Source organism: Gorilla gorilla, chromosome 20, assembly GCF_029281585.2.
Source record: "Gorilla gorilla gorilla isolate KB3781 chromosome 20, NHGRI_mGorGor1-v2.1_pri, whole genome shotgun sequence".
NCBI classification, from domain to species: Eukaryota; Metazoa; Chordata; class Mammalia; order Primates; family Hominidae; genus Gorilla; species Gorilla gorilla.
This window is the reverse complement of record NC_073244.2, coordinates 21,251,559-21,265,874: the sequence shown is the minus strand read 5'-3', so window position 1 is coordinate 21,265,874 and position 14,316 is coordinate 21,251,559. Positions and strand designations below refer to the sequence as shown.

Here is a 14,316-nt window from a genome sequence, read left to right as displayed (position 1 = left end):
TAACTTTCCCATCTTTCACAAGGAAGAAGTCTCAAAATACATGGTCTAAAATTAAGCATGGTGGGGGGGGAGGTGATACATAAAATTCAGACATGTAGTACAAAATTGATTTTTATCATTTTTTCTTAACCATAAAGGTATCTTTTAGAAATTAGTATTTCTTGTAGAAAAAGCACCTCAAGGTCAGCAATTCCTTAAGTTTAACAATTTCTGTTACGTTTAGGTAAAACCTGGCCGGGCACAGTCGCTCACGCCTGTAATCCCAGCACTTTGGGAGGCCGAGGCGGGCAAATCACTTGAGGTCAGGAATTCGAGACAAGCCCGGCCAATATGGTGAAACCCCGTCTCTACTAAAATACAAAAATTAGCTGGGCGTGGTGGTGCGTGCCTATAATCCCAGCTACTCGGGAGGCTGGGGCAGGAGAATTGCTTGAACCCGGGAGGTGGAGGTTGCAGTAAGTAGAGATTGCACCACTGCACTCCAGCCTGGGCAACAGAGCAAGCCTCCGTCTTAAAAAAAAAAAAAAAAAAATCAAGTAAAATGCTGGGTACTGTGGCTCACACCTGTAATCCCAGCACTTTGGGAGGCTGAAGCGGATAAATCACTTGAGGTCAGAAGTTCCAGACCAGCCCGGCCAAAATGGTGAAACCCCATCTCTACTAAAAATACAAAACTTAGCCGGGCATGGCAGCTGCCACCTGTAATCCCAACTACTCAGGAGGCTGAGGCAGGAGAATCGCTTGCCCCTGGGAGGCGGACGCTGCAGTGAGCCAAGATCATGCCACTGCACTCTAGCCTGGATAACAAAGTGAGACTCCATCTCAAAAAAAAAAAAAAAAAAAAATCAAGTAAAACTAAAATTTAAATGTTATTAAAAAATATATAATCTGATGCCATTTTTGTCTTTTTATCTGTCTTATCTCTGTGTAGAGATGTCTGGAGTGATCAAATATTATTTGATGTTCTTTCTATGTAAGATACTGGGTAAATGTTTACATTTTATTTTGTACTTTACAGCACTAGGTCTCAAATGTTTGGGTTTCAGAAGTCCTCACTCTTAAAAATTACTAAGCATCCCGAAGAGAAAGCTCTTAGGAGCGTTACTTCTACTGATATTTGCCATATTAGAAATTAAAGCTGAGAAGTGTTTAAATATTTAATTCATTTAATTACAAAGCCATCATGTTAGCATAACATTTTTAAATGAAAAAAACTGTATTTTACCCAAAAATAGTGAGAAAGGTAGTACAGTTTTTCTATTTTTGAAATCTCTTTAGTGGCTGGTTTAAAAGATAACTAGACTCTCCCAACTGCTTCTGCCTTCACTCTTTTGCAATAGATTGTTTTCACTGAAGTATGTGAAGAAAATGCAACTCCACACAGATATGCAACTACAAATGAACAAAGGGCTTTAGTGGCCTTTTCAAATAACTGTGTCTATTCTATCATATTAGATTAAAGTCTGATGAACAGTCATTTCTGAAGGGTTAACTGCAATGTGGAATCTGGAATTAACTTTTTTATTCATATACTCATGAGAGAATGGGAATAAAAATGACAAACAATGTCTTAGTATTTTTATGAACACATACCTGGCCTTTGGGACTCCCTAAAAGGGTTTGGGGCACTTCCAGGGGTCCCCAGACTTACTAAGAGCTGAGGTCTTATACTAACGCTGGATGAACATGAACAAGTTGGCTAGCCTTTCTCAGCCTCAACCTCCTCCACCATTATAATGAGGATTTTGTGAATTCATTAACGAAGGGTTTAAGTTCTATTCTTAAAAGTGGACTTATCAAGTTGATTTATGAGGAACCAAAAAAAAGAAAAGTAGATTTAAAAGCTGTCCCTAGTATGTGGCTCAGAAGACTTTTTCCAGAATGGATGCTAAAAGGAAAAAAAAACAAAACATCTATAATAATACTTACGGTAAAAGCAGTAACAGCCACCATCTGCTGTGTGACTACTTGCTTGGCCCTATACTGAAAACTATATATGCATATTCTCATTTAATATTCACAACTCTAAGGTGGGCATTATTACCCATATTTACAGACCATTAAAATAACTAAGGCACAGACAGACCAAGTGTTTCCCCAAGTCCCTCTGCTAGCATAAGGTAGAAATGAAACCAAACCAGGGTCTGGCCTCAAAACCAATGTTTCCTTCCAAAAAGCAAGTTAACTGGAAAGATTATGCAACCAGGAAAAATGAGCAATAAGAAAGCTAATATTTAAATACAGAAAAATATTCCTAATTGTTCTCCTCTGTATTAAAGTGAAAAAATAAATATGGAAAAATATGTATGGCCTAAAATCATATGTAAAATAATAGCATGTGTATACCATGACTACAAGCATAGAAAGACAAATATGTGAAGACAAAGACTGAACAAGATTATGCAAAGGCGAAAACTGTTTAGGTGGATATGAATGATCTGCGATTACTTTTGTCCTCAAAAGAAAGAAAATAGCAGGACCATGGTCATGGAAGTCAGCATCTGCTAAGGAGTGTACCACAACTCATTTGCCTAAAAAGGTTGGGGTGAGGGAAAGAACCTGTTAAGGCTATTTCTCCATAAAAACGATTTTACTCAAATTTAAATGTTTCAAGGTATTTTAGTGGATGACGGAAGTGTTTTTCAAAAATTACACCGTAATCAAAGTGGAAGGAATCACCACAAAACAGATTCTGCTTCATGCAGCAGCACTTCCAATGCAAACCTAAGAGAGCTTTATCAAGTTCTCTATGGAAGAGGGTACCTTGATTACAAAACCTGTGACCCTGGCAGCGATATGCACCAATGCCCACAGAGCTGTGTAGACAACTCTGGTGCATTTACTGACTTAGAAGGAATGAAGACATGGTTGGCATATTTGTAAATTTTTTTTTTTTTTTTTTTTTTTTGAAACAGGGTCTTGCTCTGTCGCCCAGGCTGGAGTACAGTGATGCAATCATGGCTCACTGCAGCCTCAACCTCCTGGACTCAAGCGATTCTCCCACTTCAACCCTCCCAAGTAGCTGGGACTACAGGCAGGAGCCACCATGCCCAGATATATATATATTAGAGATGGGGTCTCACTATGTTGCCAACACAGGTCTCAAATTCCTAAGCTCAAGTGATCCTCTCACCTCGGCTCCCCAAAGTGCTGGGATTTACAGGCCTAAGCCACCATGCCCAGCCCTGTAATAAACTTTCGTGCAAAAGCTTTTTAATTATTGAAACTTCATGTTTTTCCTATCGGTTGTATATTTACTAACTTAAGAGTTTCCCAACCTCAGCACTACTGGCATCTGGGGCTAGATCATTCTTTGGTCCGCTGCGTACCGCGGGGTGTTTAGCAGCATCCCTGGCCTCCACTCACTAGATGCCAATAGCACTTCTCCAGTCGCGTTAACCTAAATTTCTCCAGACACTGACAAATATCCCCTGCAGGACAAACCACAGCTCTAACTGCAGCCTTGGCCAGTAAAATGGGGGAAAACTCTATTCAAGGAGCCCCTGGAGGAGAAAATAAGATCACAGGAGTTGTAAGTGACCCTCCCAAGTCCCACCTTTCTATAGGTAGTATACAAGGAATACATGAAAAGATTTGCATGAAGATATGCAATCTGTTAAGAGTTTGGGAGGAAACAGAAGTACTGGCCTCAATTCACGCTCTCTGATACATCCTCACCCTGAAGAACTTTTCATCATCACGTATGTACAGATCTATATTTGAAACTACATATCATGTGCATGAGAAAGATATGGTCCCTTAATTTTACTGTAGAGCAATTAAAGCTAACTCAGAATTGCTGTAGTCACATAATCTCATTCTGTGCACTTTTTCCCCATTGGTCCAGGCAAAGAGAAGTGAAGATGAGAGGAGATGAAGGAATATGAGGCTGCTCAAGTGCAGCAGGAAGGAACAGCCTCAGCAGGCGGGGGGGCAATGTCCACATCTTCCCTCATTTATCCTCAGAGGAAGCTATTCCTTTTTTAAAGTCAAGGACATCAGCGGTCAGAGAAGGTGAAGGATCCACTCAAGGTCACAGAGTAAGTGGCAGGGCCAAGACTCCAAACCAGGGGAAGAAGGAAGTGGACAGAATTGGTGAGAACGACCAAGAAAGCAAAGCTAGGACAATGACCGTGCACCTAGATTTGGAATTCTAGGGTTCTGGTAGGGGTTCATGTCCCCACTCTGCTCACTGGCGATGCAACCCCTGGCAAGCTTCCTTGTTTGTAAGCAAGAGACAGACTAGTCTGATCTCGTGAGGTGAGTGATCACTATTGCAGCCAGTTTAGGAGTTAAGGTAACAATTTGGGGGAACTATGCTGAGAAATAAACCACACACACTCCACTCCTTCAAACTTTTTTATACATCCAGACTATTACAGGAGTTGTTGCAGGAACTAGTCCCTGGGCTTTGTTCTTTAAAAGTAATAAGACAGAAAATTACATTAAAAGAAAGTATCTGGGGAAAAAAACCCCACAAGCCTCAGGGGGCTACTAAACCTAAGACGCAGGGCAGGAGAGCCCCACAGGGGCTGAGCTAAGGAATTCATGTGGTTGCTTCACTGGGCCCTACAGTTTCTCAGAACAAATTTTCTCTAGAAAACTGATACGGTCAAGAAAGCAAAACAATTTTCTGGAAGTTTTACTGCTTAACTTGGCATCTTAAGCGCACAAAGACAGTTGAACAAAAGCATCAAAATGAATGGTGATTGCATCATCAGCACTGTCCAAATAGTGGGGCAAGATCTAATGACTTCACTTACATTACCATAAAAAGAAAGAAAAATACTGTAACAAATGAACATGCAATTTTTTTTAAAGGGGAAGTATACCAGCTTAAAAGCTTACATAACTCCCTAAGTGCCCCCACAGTCTCAATTTATTTTGTTATTTCTCAAATACTAAAATCCAACACTTCAAAAAATTTTAAGAGGCAATTCTCAAGAAGTAGGCACCACATTTTAGGTTTTGTTACAAGCAAATGTCAAGTTAGTTCATATTTTATTCCGCTTAGCCGCATAAAACCTAGGCAACACATGGAAGAAGTAAGCACATATCTCTGGTTTGTATTATCTGACATTCCCCAACATGGCCCTGAGGAAAACAGAGCCTATCAAAGTATAAACTGAGTTAGCTCAGAACCTGTTTGGATGAAGCCAACAGAAACACAAACAAGCGTTTCTTCTACAGTAAACTGCTGTTGCTAATAAACCATGCTAGCGAGTATTCAACTGTCTAAAACAAATCTAACTCAAAAGAACTAATCTTGGCTGGGCATGGTGGCTCACACCTGTAATCCCAGAAATCTGAAAGGCTGAGGCGGGTGGATAGCTTAAGCTCAGGAGTTCAAGATCAGCCTGGGCAACATGGCGAAACCCCGTCTCTACAACAAATACAAAAATTAGCCAGGCATGTTGGTGCACATCTATGGTCCCAGCTACCTGGGAGGCTGAAATGTGAGGATTGCTGGAGCCCAGGAAATCGAGGCTGCAGTGAATTGTGATCACACCACTGCACTCCAGTCTGGGTGACAGAAGGAGACCTTGTCTCGAAAAAAAGAATTAATATTTGCAAACAGAATTTAAACGAAAAAACAAACTTAACTGTGGATACTCCAAGACATTCGTTCACTCATAAAATCAAATCTCTGAATCATTTCCAAATGTTTCTTTAATCTCCAGATACTGCAACATATAAATCTGCTGAGCCACCTCAAATATCTACCTAAAGAATAAAGGTTTGCCACCAAATACAAAGTTCCATTTCCTATGAGCTTATAGTGCACTCTAGAACTCTATAATTGTTTGTAATCTAAGCAGTATGACAAATGGCTCTCTAATAATTTTTAATCCAAGTAAGATAATCAAAATTTGTAATAATTAGTGCACTATGAGTACTCCCCAAAACTTCCAGATAGATTTTTCAATTCTAGAGTAACTCTGTAAGAATTTCAGCTTCCACATACTAACAACAGGCTACATAAAACAGCTTGGGCTTAGAGATGTATGACTTCCACAGCCTATCTCCTTGAAATAAAGGAGAAGATGTGGAAATATTTCTCATTAGCCACATCAACCTTTACAGTAGAGGAAGCTATATGTGCCAATTCACAGGATGTACTCTGCTGGAAAAGCATTTGTGATCATTTAGTGTAAACAGCAGCATTTAGAAACTAAAAGTTCCTGTTCAGATGCAATTTCCTCTTTCCATCCATCCTTGAAAGTAGTCATCTTTAGAAGAACTACACTCTGAATTTTGAAGCAGATATTAACATAACTGTGGACAATAACTAGCAACCAGTAAACTATTTAATAGCCTCTGCAAACATGCCCCGCTTTACCAAATGACTCTTAACCAATGTTGATTCAATGCTAACTACTGCATAGTCTCCACTATGCAGGCAGAGAGGTCTCCACTATGCAGGCAGAGAGGTCTCCACTCTGCCTTGGCCGACATGAATCCAGTGAGGAAGAAAGCACTCAATATTCCTGTTCCTATGTCCTCTCCTGCAGGCTGCTGCCCACCTCCTGCCACCCCTACAGAAGGACAAGCAGACGTTTCAAGCCCAAAGGCTCCTAACAATCTCAGCACAAGCACATAACCATGACATTCAGGAAAAATAAAAAAATGAGGGAAACAACCTAGGACTATTTTTTTAATGTAATTTTTAAAAACAGAGATAGAGTCTCACTATGTTGCCCAGGCTGGTCTCAAACTCTTGGCCTCTAGTGATCCTCCCACCTCAGCCTCCACAGTACTGAGGACTACAGTTGCAAATCACCACACCTGGCCCCCAATACATTTAAAAAGAAGAATGCCTTGGCTGGCAGGCAGACCATACCACTTTCTCCTGAGGTCGGGGATGGTGGTGGAGTGGCAGCAGTAACACTGTGTTTGTCCCAGACAGTCTCCAAGATACCTACCAAGAAAGGAGAAACAGAGTTATAAGAGAAATAAGGTCCAGCATATAAAAATCATATTTAGAGAAAGTTTCTTGATACCTCTGATCAAACATGAGTACTTGAACATCCCTTTCTTGACCATGTCCTCCTCCAGCTAGCGGCTGTGCCTCTCGACTTCACAGCTATCTTCTGGCTCTCCACTGCTTCACTGTGGCCTTGTGGTGTGGCCTCTCCCCACTGTTGCCTCCAGCACTGCTCTTTGCCAGAGTCACCTGGTTGCTGCATGCACTCACTGGTCACTTAATCCCCATCCTCCTTGACCACACTGTGGCATTACAGGCCATTGCCTAAACCCTTCTTTGAGCTGGTAGCACCACTCTTTCCTGGCTTTTCTCTGGTTTCTTTGAACTCAATTCTATCCCTTTCACTATTACTTCCATCCTCTGCCCATGAGTCACTTAAACACACGTTTCCCCAGGTTCCCTGACTGACCTGCTTCTCCTCTCATTTCACTCTCACTGCTAGAGTGACTCATCCACTGCTATGGCTTCAATATATTCTGAAGCCTCTCAAGTCTCCTGTTCTTGGCCCAAACTCAGCTTGACTATATACACACCAAGCTCTGCCTCACACGATGGGGGCTTCAGAAACAAGGCAAGGCAGTAACAGACCTGCATGTCCACCTGCTTCCTGGACAATGCTACGTGCATATCCCAAACTCAACTTTTCGTTCCCCACAAACCTGCCACCAATCCTTTTTCGTTCCTCATGCAGGAAACAAGCTGGAAATCCTGGCTTCTGCTGGCCTCATCTAGCCTCACCTGACCCAGGCTTCAGCTCACCCGACAGACGCGGCCTTGCTATGCTCAACTGTCTGCTGTTCCTTCTACATGTGTCCCTCTCAACCTCTAACCTGCTCTCCTCCTCCCAATTTCAACATCACCTTTCCACCAGACTAAATGCCACCTGTCTGTCGCTCAAAATTCCATTCAGCTGTCACCTCCTTCAGGAATTCCTGCACATAAAACATACCTCTATTTAGCTCTTAAAACATCTTTAACTGTTTACTTGTCTCTCCCCACTCAAGTGTAAATTACCTGAGGGTGGGAACTGTGTTTTCTTCCTCTTTATACCCGTACAGAACCCGGAACATAAGGTGATCACAAAGGCTTCTGAAAATATCTTATTCTCAAATTTTTCATATTAAAACCTGAATAAATCTTGAAAGCATTATGTTAAGTGAAAAAGCCAGACACAAAAGATCACATATTGTATGCTTCCATTTTTATGAGAATTCCAAAAAAGGCAAATCCATAGAGACAGACTAAGTAGATTAGTGAATGCCAGGGATTGGGGGAGAGGAGAATGGGGCGGGGTGGGGGAGGGTACTGCTAATGGGTATGAGGCTTCTTTTTATAGTGATGACAATGTTCTGGAATTAGATAGCGGTGAAGGTTGCACAACCTCAAGAATATACTAAAAGCCGGTCAATATTGCACTTTAAAATGGTGAGTTTTATCTCAATTTTTAAAATATTTAATATACTGCTGGGCACTGTAGGACACAGAGGTATAAAACATGGTCCCTAACATTAGAAATTTAACATTTAGTTGGGGTGTCAAAAAATGTGCTTTGAGACCAGGCACAGTGGCTCATGCCTGTAATTTCAGCACTTTGGGAGGCTAAGGCAGGAGGATCACTTGAGCCTAAGAGTTAGAGACTAGCCTGGGCAATACAGGGACTCTATGTCTAGTAAAAATACAAAAATTAGCCAGGCGTGGTGCCGCATGCCTGTAGTCCCAGCTTCTGGGGAGGCTGAGGTGGAAGGATCGCTTAGGTCCCAAAATCTGAGGCTGCAGTAAGCTGTGTTCACATCACCGCACTCCAGCCTGAGCAACAAAGAGACATCCTGTCTCAAAAAAAAGGAAAAAGAAAAAAAAAGTGCTTTGAATGAATAAATACTCTGAAGGTTTAGGTTTACCCCTGGGGCTTTAGGGAAGGATAGGGGGGCAAATGCCAAGTTCTTTTTCTTTTTCTTTTTTTTTTTTAAAGAGACAGGGTCTCACTCTGTCACCCAGGCTGGAGTGCAGTGGTACGATCATAGCTCACTGCAGCCTCAAACTCCTGAGCTCAAGCAATTCTCCTTCTTTAGCCTCCTGAGTAGCTGGGACTACAGGCATGCATCATCACACCCAGCTAACTTTTTTGTTTTGTTTTGTTTTTTCCAGAAATGGGGGTCTCAATATGTTGCCTAGTCTGGTCTCAAACTCCTGGGCTCAAGTGATCCTCCCACCTCAGCCTCCCAAAGCACTGGGATTACAGGTGTGAGCCATTGCACTAACCCAAGTTTACTTTTTTAAATCAATGGTTCTTTCAGCCAACTTTAAGTGCCCACCACATGCCAAGCACTAAATGGGAGATATAAAGAAAGTTCCTAGACATCCAAGAAGAAGCCTGGATAAAGGAGTTAGAGATAAAAACTTCTTTTCACTACAAGATTCCCTCAAGTAGCAAGCCCAGGCTCCCGGCACCCCCAGGGCCTCACGGCCAGGCATCGCATACGTGTCTCCCTAGCAAACAGGTATCACAGCAGCACAGAGCAGCCACCCCAGTCACCCAGGGTACTCCCCTCTCCTCCTACCTTCCTGTCTCATGTTGTGGTTTGCTTTCTGTTTATTCTTACCCTTTACACCTTGTCATGAGGCTCTCATCAAACAGAAAAGACAAAATGCTACATACAACTACAACCTAGTGCACAAGGGGCTGGCTCCACACCATGTCTCACTTCCTTACCCAGAACGGGAAATTTTCATATCCTCCTACTCCAACTTCTCCTGATCTTCAATTCAAATTATTTTAAATAGAGTGCTTGCCACCCACCTAACTTACCATGCAGTGATCAGCACTGTAGGTATACTCCTATGACCTGGACTCTACCTCACTGATCACAGTTACAGTGAAGACCACTTCGTGAAAGACTACGAGGAAAATAAGGTACAAATCTATTTTGTAGTCCTACTGTGTGCTAGACCCTGGGCTATAGGTGTTGGGAACGCAGCTTCCCATTTTCATGCTATCTCAGAAACAGCGCAAACAACTGCTCAAAGCTGCTGAGTGCCAAGGCCTGAACTCTGGGTGCCTGCGGGCAGGCCTCTATCTCTGGGCACTACCATACTGCTCACCTGTCAGTAGCCCAAGCACTGTCTGCACCTGGTCCAGTAGCAGCTTCCGCAACTCCTCCTTCCGAGCCACACTGAGGTCCTCACGGGGACAAGCCAGCTCTTCTGAAGTTGTCTTCAACATGATCAGCCCAAGGGGGGTTGTCACAGGGGACTGGATCAACTGCCAGGAAAAAGCATGTTCTGAGCAGAGTGTTGGTCTAATAAAGTACAAAGAAGACTCAGTAGCATTAAAGCTGTGAAGCATCTGTGTGTGTTTAATCTTACATGAACATAAATCAACACTTCAGAAACATCACTTAGAGGCCAGGTGCAATGGCTCACGCCTGTAATCCCAGCACTTTGGGTGGCTGAGACGGGCGGATCACCTGAGGTCGGGAGTTAGAGACCAGCCTGACCAACATGGAGAAATCCCGTCTCAACTAAAAATACAAAATTAGCCGGGTGTGGTGGTGCATGCCTACAATCCCAGCTACTTGGGAGGCTGAGGCAGGAGAATCGCTTGAACCCAGGAGGTGGAGGTTGTGGTGAGCCGAGATCGTGCCATTGCATTCCAGCCTGGGCAACAAGAGCAAAACTCTGTCTCAAAAAAAAAAAAAAAAAAAAAAAAGAAACATCACTTAGAGGCTATTTAGGTAGCTCTTTTTAACCATTCAAAATACATTCTCATCATATTTTATGGACAAAATTCTAATACCATGAACTTAAAAACAGCTAGAAAACAATGGTCTTTTATACCTAACATGACAATTTTTATACATGTCCAGATTCCTAACACAGCCTTTGTTACTTTGTCTAGTAACCAAGTTTTGTGTGTGTATGTATATAAATTATATCTGTATTAGTGATTAAGATGTGTAAATCAATTTGTGATGTCTTTTCAATATGCATGTTGTTAAATCAACTTTACACTTCTAAACTTTGCATGCTTCAGAAAAGTTCATGATTAAATATAGCAGAGCAACACCACACATACATGTCATTAAACTAAGATTAGTTAGGATTTTGCAAATACCTATGTAGCAAATTAAGTTGCTTTTTCTATCACGTGTAATAGTCTCTCTACCATAACAAAGTTTAACTAAACAAGACAAAAAAAGTACACCTTCAACAGCAAAGCACTATTTACATCTTCCTAATCATTTTTACAAAATTCAAAGCATTACTATTACACTTATTTTTTAATTTCCAGAAATGATAAAAGTAAACAAGTTGCCACTAAAATTATCTGTTGAGTTAATTGCTACAATCTATAAAAGAGCAGACAATTTGAAAAGCACTTCAAGTTTTTCCTTAATCTTAAATTTAAATGTAGTTAATTCCCTGACACACTTTTTTTTTTTTTTTTACTTACTCAAGCTAAAAAAATATATAAACTTTAGGGAAGAGGAGAACACTCAGGAACTGCACCCATACAGACTTTATATTCTTCACTTCAAGAAATACAGGGTACGGGCTGGGCATGGTGGCTCATGCCTGTAATCCCAGCACTTTGGGAGGCCAAGGTGGGCAGATCACTTGAGGTCAGCAGTTCGAGACCAACCTGGCCAACATGGTGAAACTCTGTCTCTACTAAAAATACAAAAATTAGCCAGGTGTGGTGGCAGGCGCCTATAGTCCCAGCTACTCAGGAGGCTGAGGCAGGAGGATCACTTGAACTCAGGAAGCAAAGGTTGCAGTGAGCCAAGATCACCCCACTGTATTCCAGCCTGGGCAAGAGAGCAAGACTCTGTCTCAAAAAAAAAAAAAAGAAAGAAATAAATACAGGGTACATTCCTTTCCCTTAGAAATAACTCTCCCTATCACAAAGCAAGGAAAAGCTCACCCCTAAAGAACAGGACAAGTACTCAATAATGGGAACTTAAGGTAAATTCAAGTGTCTTCAGAAGCAGCACTAGGTAACCAGCAGCAATGAATGATGTGTTTAAAATGCTCTCTATAAATTCAGGTCTCTTGAACACTAAAACTTTGTATATTCTCCACAATTTTTATCTTCATTTTCTACAAATTGGGCCTATTTCTAACACTGACTTAAATTCAGATCATGCAGTGTAGGGAGGACAGGAAATTTCTCTTCACACAATGAAATAGAACTGATCCTTGGTAAGCATCTCTTTCCATTTGGAGACCTCTGGCTTATCAGTCTATATTCTAAAAGATTCCCATTACTTCCTCCTTTCCCTTTCTTTCTCCTCTACCTCTTTTGTCTCTATTTTCCCCTCCAGGCTGCATCCTTACTCTCTCAGCTGGAAATGACTCGTAATGCCAAATATCCCATTTGGCAATATACACCGTCCTATAAATATGAAATGCTGTGCTTCCCAGATATAAAAATCCCCTACGATATGGAAAATCTATCTGCAAGCTCTCTTTCCTCTCACCACTTAGGGGAAGGGGAGAAGGTCAGGCAAGAAGCCAGATGAAAAAAGAAAGCTATTCTTTACTTGAAAAAGAGCTTGATAAAATGTGTAATTTTTCCTCTCATTAGCTTTGTACTCAGGAAGCTTTTTATTAAAATAGTGTCTCCCTTTACCATCTTCACATCTATAATTTAAGCCTGTAACATAGGTAATCTCTGCAATTTAACAGACAATAAGCTCCTGCAGGTTGAAGAACAAGTTCAGGTTTCTAGCGTGAACTTCTGAAAAGGTTCCATTGTTTTTATTACACGACCCAACAGAAGAAACAGCAATTCTCTCCTATGCTGCTTGCCCCTTAAGTCTCTAGCCCCAGGTACAATGTGACCACAGGTTCTGCTCAACAGACTTCAGGAATTTGAAGAACAGGTTCTAGAACCATTAGTGTTATGTGTGTGCTAACGTATATGCAGGCAGGTGGGAAGGAAAGCGGTCGGTTTCAATTTCGATTACTTCTCCAGGAGCCTAGAAAGGGTATAACCAACCCACCGCACGTAAGGCTGGGTTACCAAATCAACCCCTCTCTATCTGGTTATGGTGGTCACCACAATTATAACAAAAACTGCATAGATACCACCCAACAAACTGTCACAGCGTTTAAAAAAAACAAAACCACGCACCCCAGACTGCAAACACAACGTGAGCCAAAAAAAAACCCTTGAGATGATTTACTCAAAGGATCAAGTGATGGTGAAATGGATTCCAGAACCAGTTTGGCATTATTTACCAATACCTGAAGAAAATGTTTACAGTTAGCCCTCCATATCCACGAGTTCTGTATCCAAGGGTTCAAACGACCACAGATAAAACATAATCAGGAAAAAGAAGAAAAAATGGCTGCATCTGTAGTAAACATGTATAGTTTTTTCTTGTCATTATTTCCTAAACAATACAGTATAACAACTATTTACAGAGCACTTACCTTCTATTAGGTATTAGAAGTAATCCAGAGATGGTCTAACCTACACAAAAGGATGTGCATAGGTTACATGCAAACTATGCCTTTTTATATCAGGGATTTTGACATCCATGAATTGTGGTATCCAAGGAGGTCCTGGAACCAATCCCCCACGGATACAGAGGGATAACTCCACTATATTATCAGAAATGTCAGCAACTGGGCACTGATCATTGAGTACTGATCATTCTTGACAAGGCTTATATGCCATTGTCTAGTTCACAAGAATAAATAAGAAGCAGGACATAACACAACTGGAAAGGATTTCAAAGATCACTTAGTCCAACCCTCTCATTTTACAAAGAAAGAAAGGGAAGCTTACATAAGTGGCAGGAGGTGCTAAAATCAAAGGGGACTTTAGGCTAGGGGCAGCAGCTCACGCCTATAATCCTAGCACTTTGAGAGGCCATGGCAGGAAAATCACTTGAGGCCACGAAGTCAAGACCAGCCTAGGCAACATAGTGAGACTCTATCTCTATTTATTAAAATAAAAGAAAAGAAAAAGAAGACTTTACACAAAGTTGGGTGCAGAACCCAAACCTGCTGCCTCACAGTCTGGCTCCTTCTACTATATGGTGTTTCAAAGTCACGAAAGCTACATGAGGTTAAAGGAGTCAATACTGAAGGGGTTGAAAGCGGGAGGTGGTGGAGAACAGTGGACAACTAGCCTTTTTAAACCTCCAGAAGCCCTTCACCTAAAAGTGCTCTCTTCCAAATCCATCTTTTGTTACAAATAATTATACTTCAAATGTAGCCAGGAAACGTTCTGTTCTTCATCAAAGGGACCAATCCCAGCAGTGGAACTGTAGCTCCACCTTACCTGCTATCATCAGGCCTGTGACTCTCCGTCTCAAGGTCCC

The 14,316-nt window shown here is 41.6% G+C and overlaps 1 protein-coding gene across 1 annotated transcript in view; it reads right to left on the bottom strand.

The window, feature by feature from the left end:
* LOC115932641 (exportin-6-like) overlaps positions 1 to 14,316 on the bottom strand; it is a 48,773-nt gene that overhangs the window by 4,018 nt on the left and 30,439 nt on the right. Inside the window, exons 7-8 of the mRNA XM_063701062.1 lie at positions 10,085 to 10,244; positions 6,842 to 6,919 (exon numbers count right to left, since the gene is read on the bottom strand). Coding sequence (XP_063557132.1) covers positions 6,842 to 6,919; positions 10,085 to 10,244 — 238 coding nt within the window. The remainder of the gene's footprint in view (positions 1 to 6,841; positions 6,920 to 10,084; positions 10,245 to 14,316) is intronic.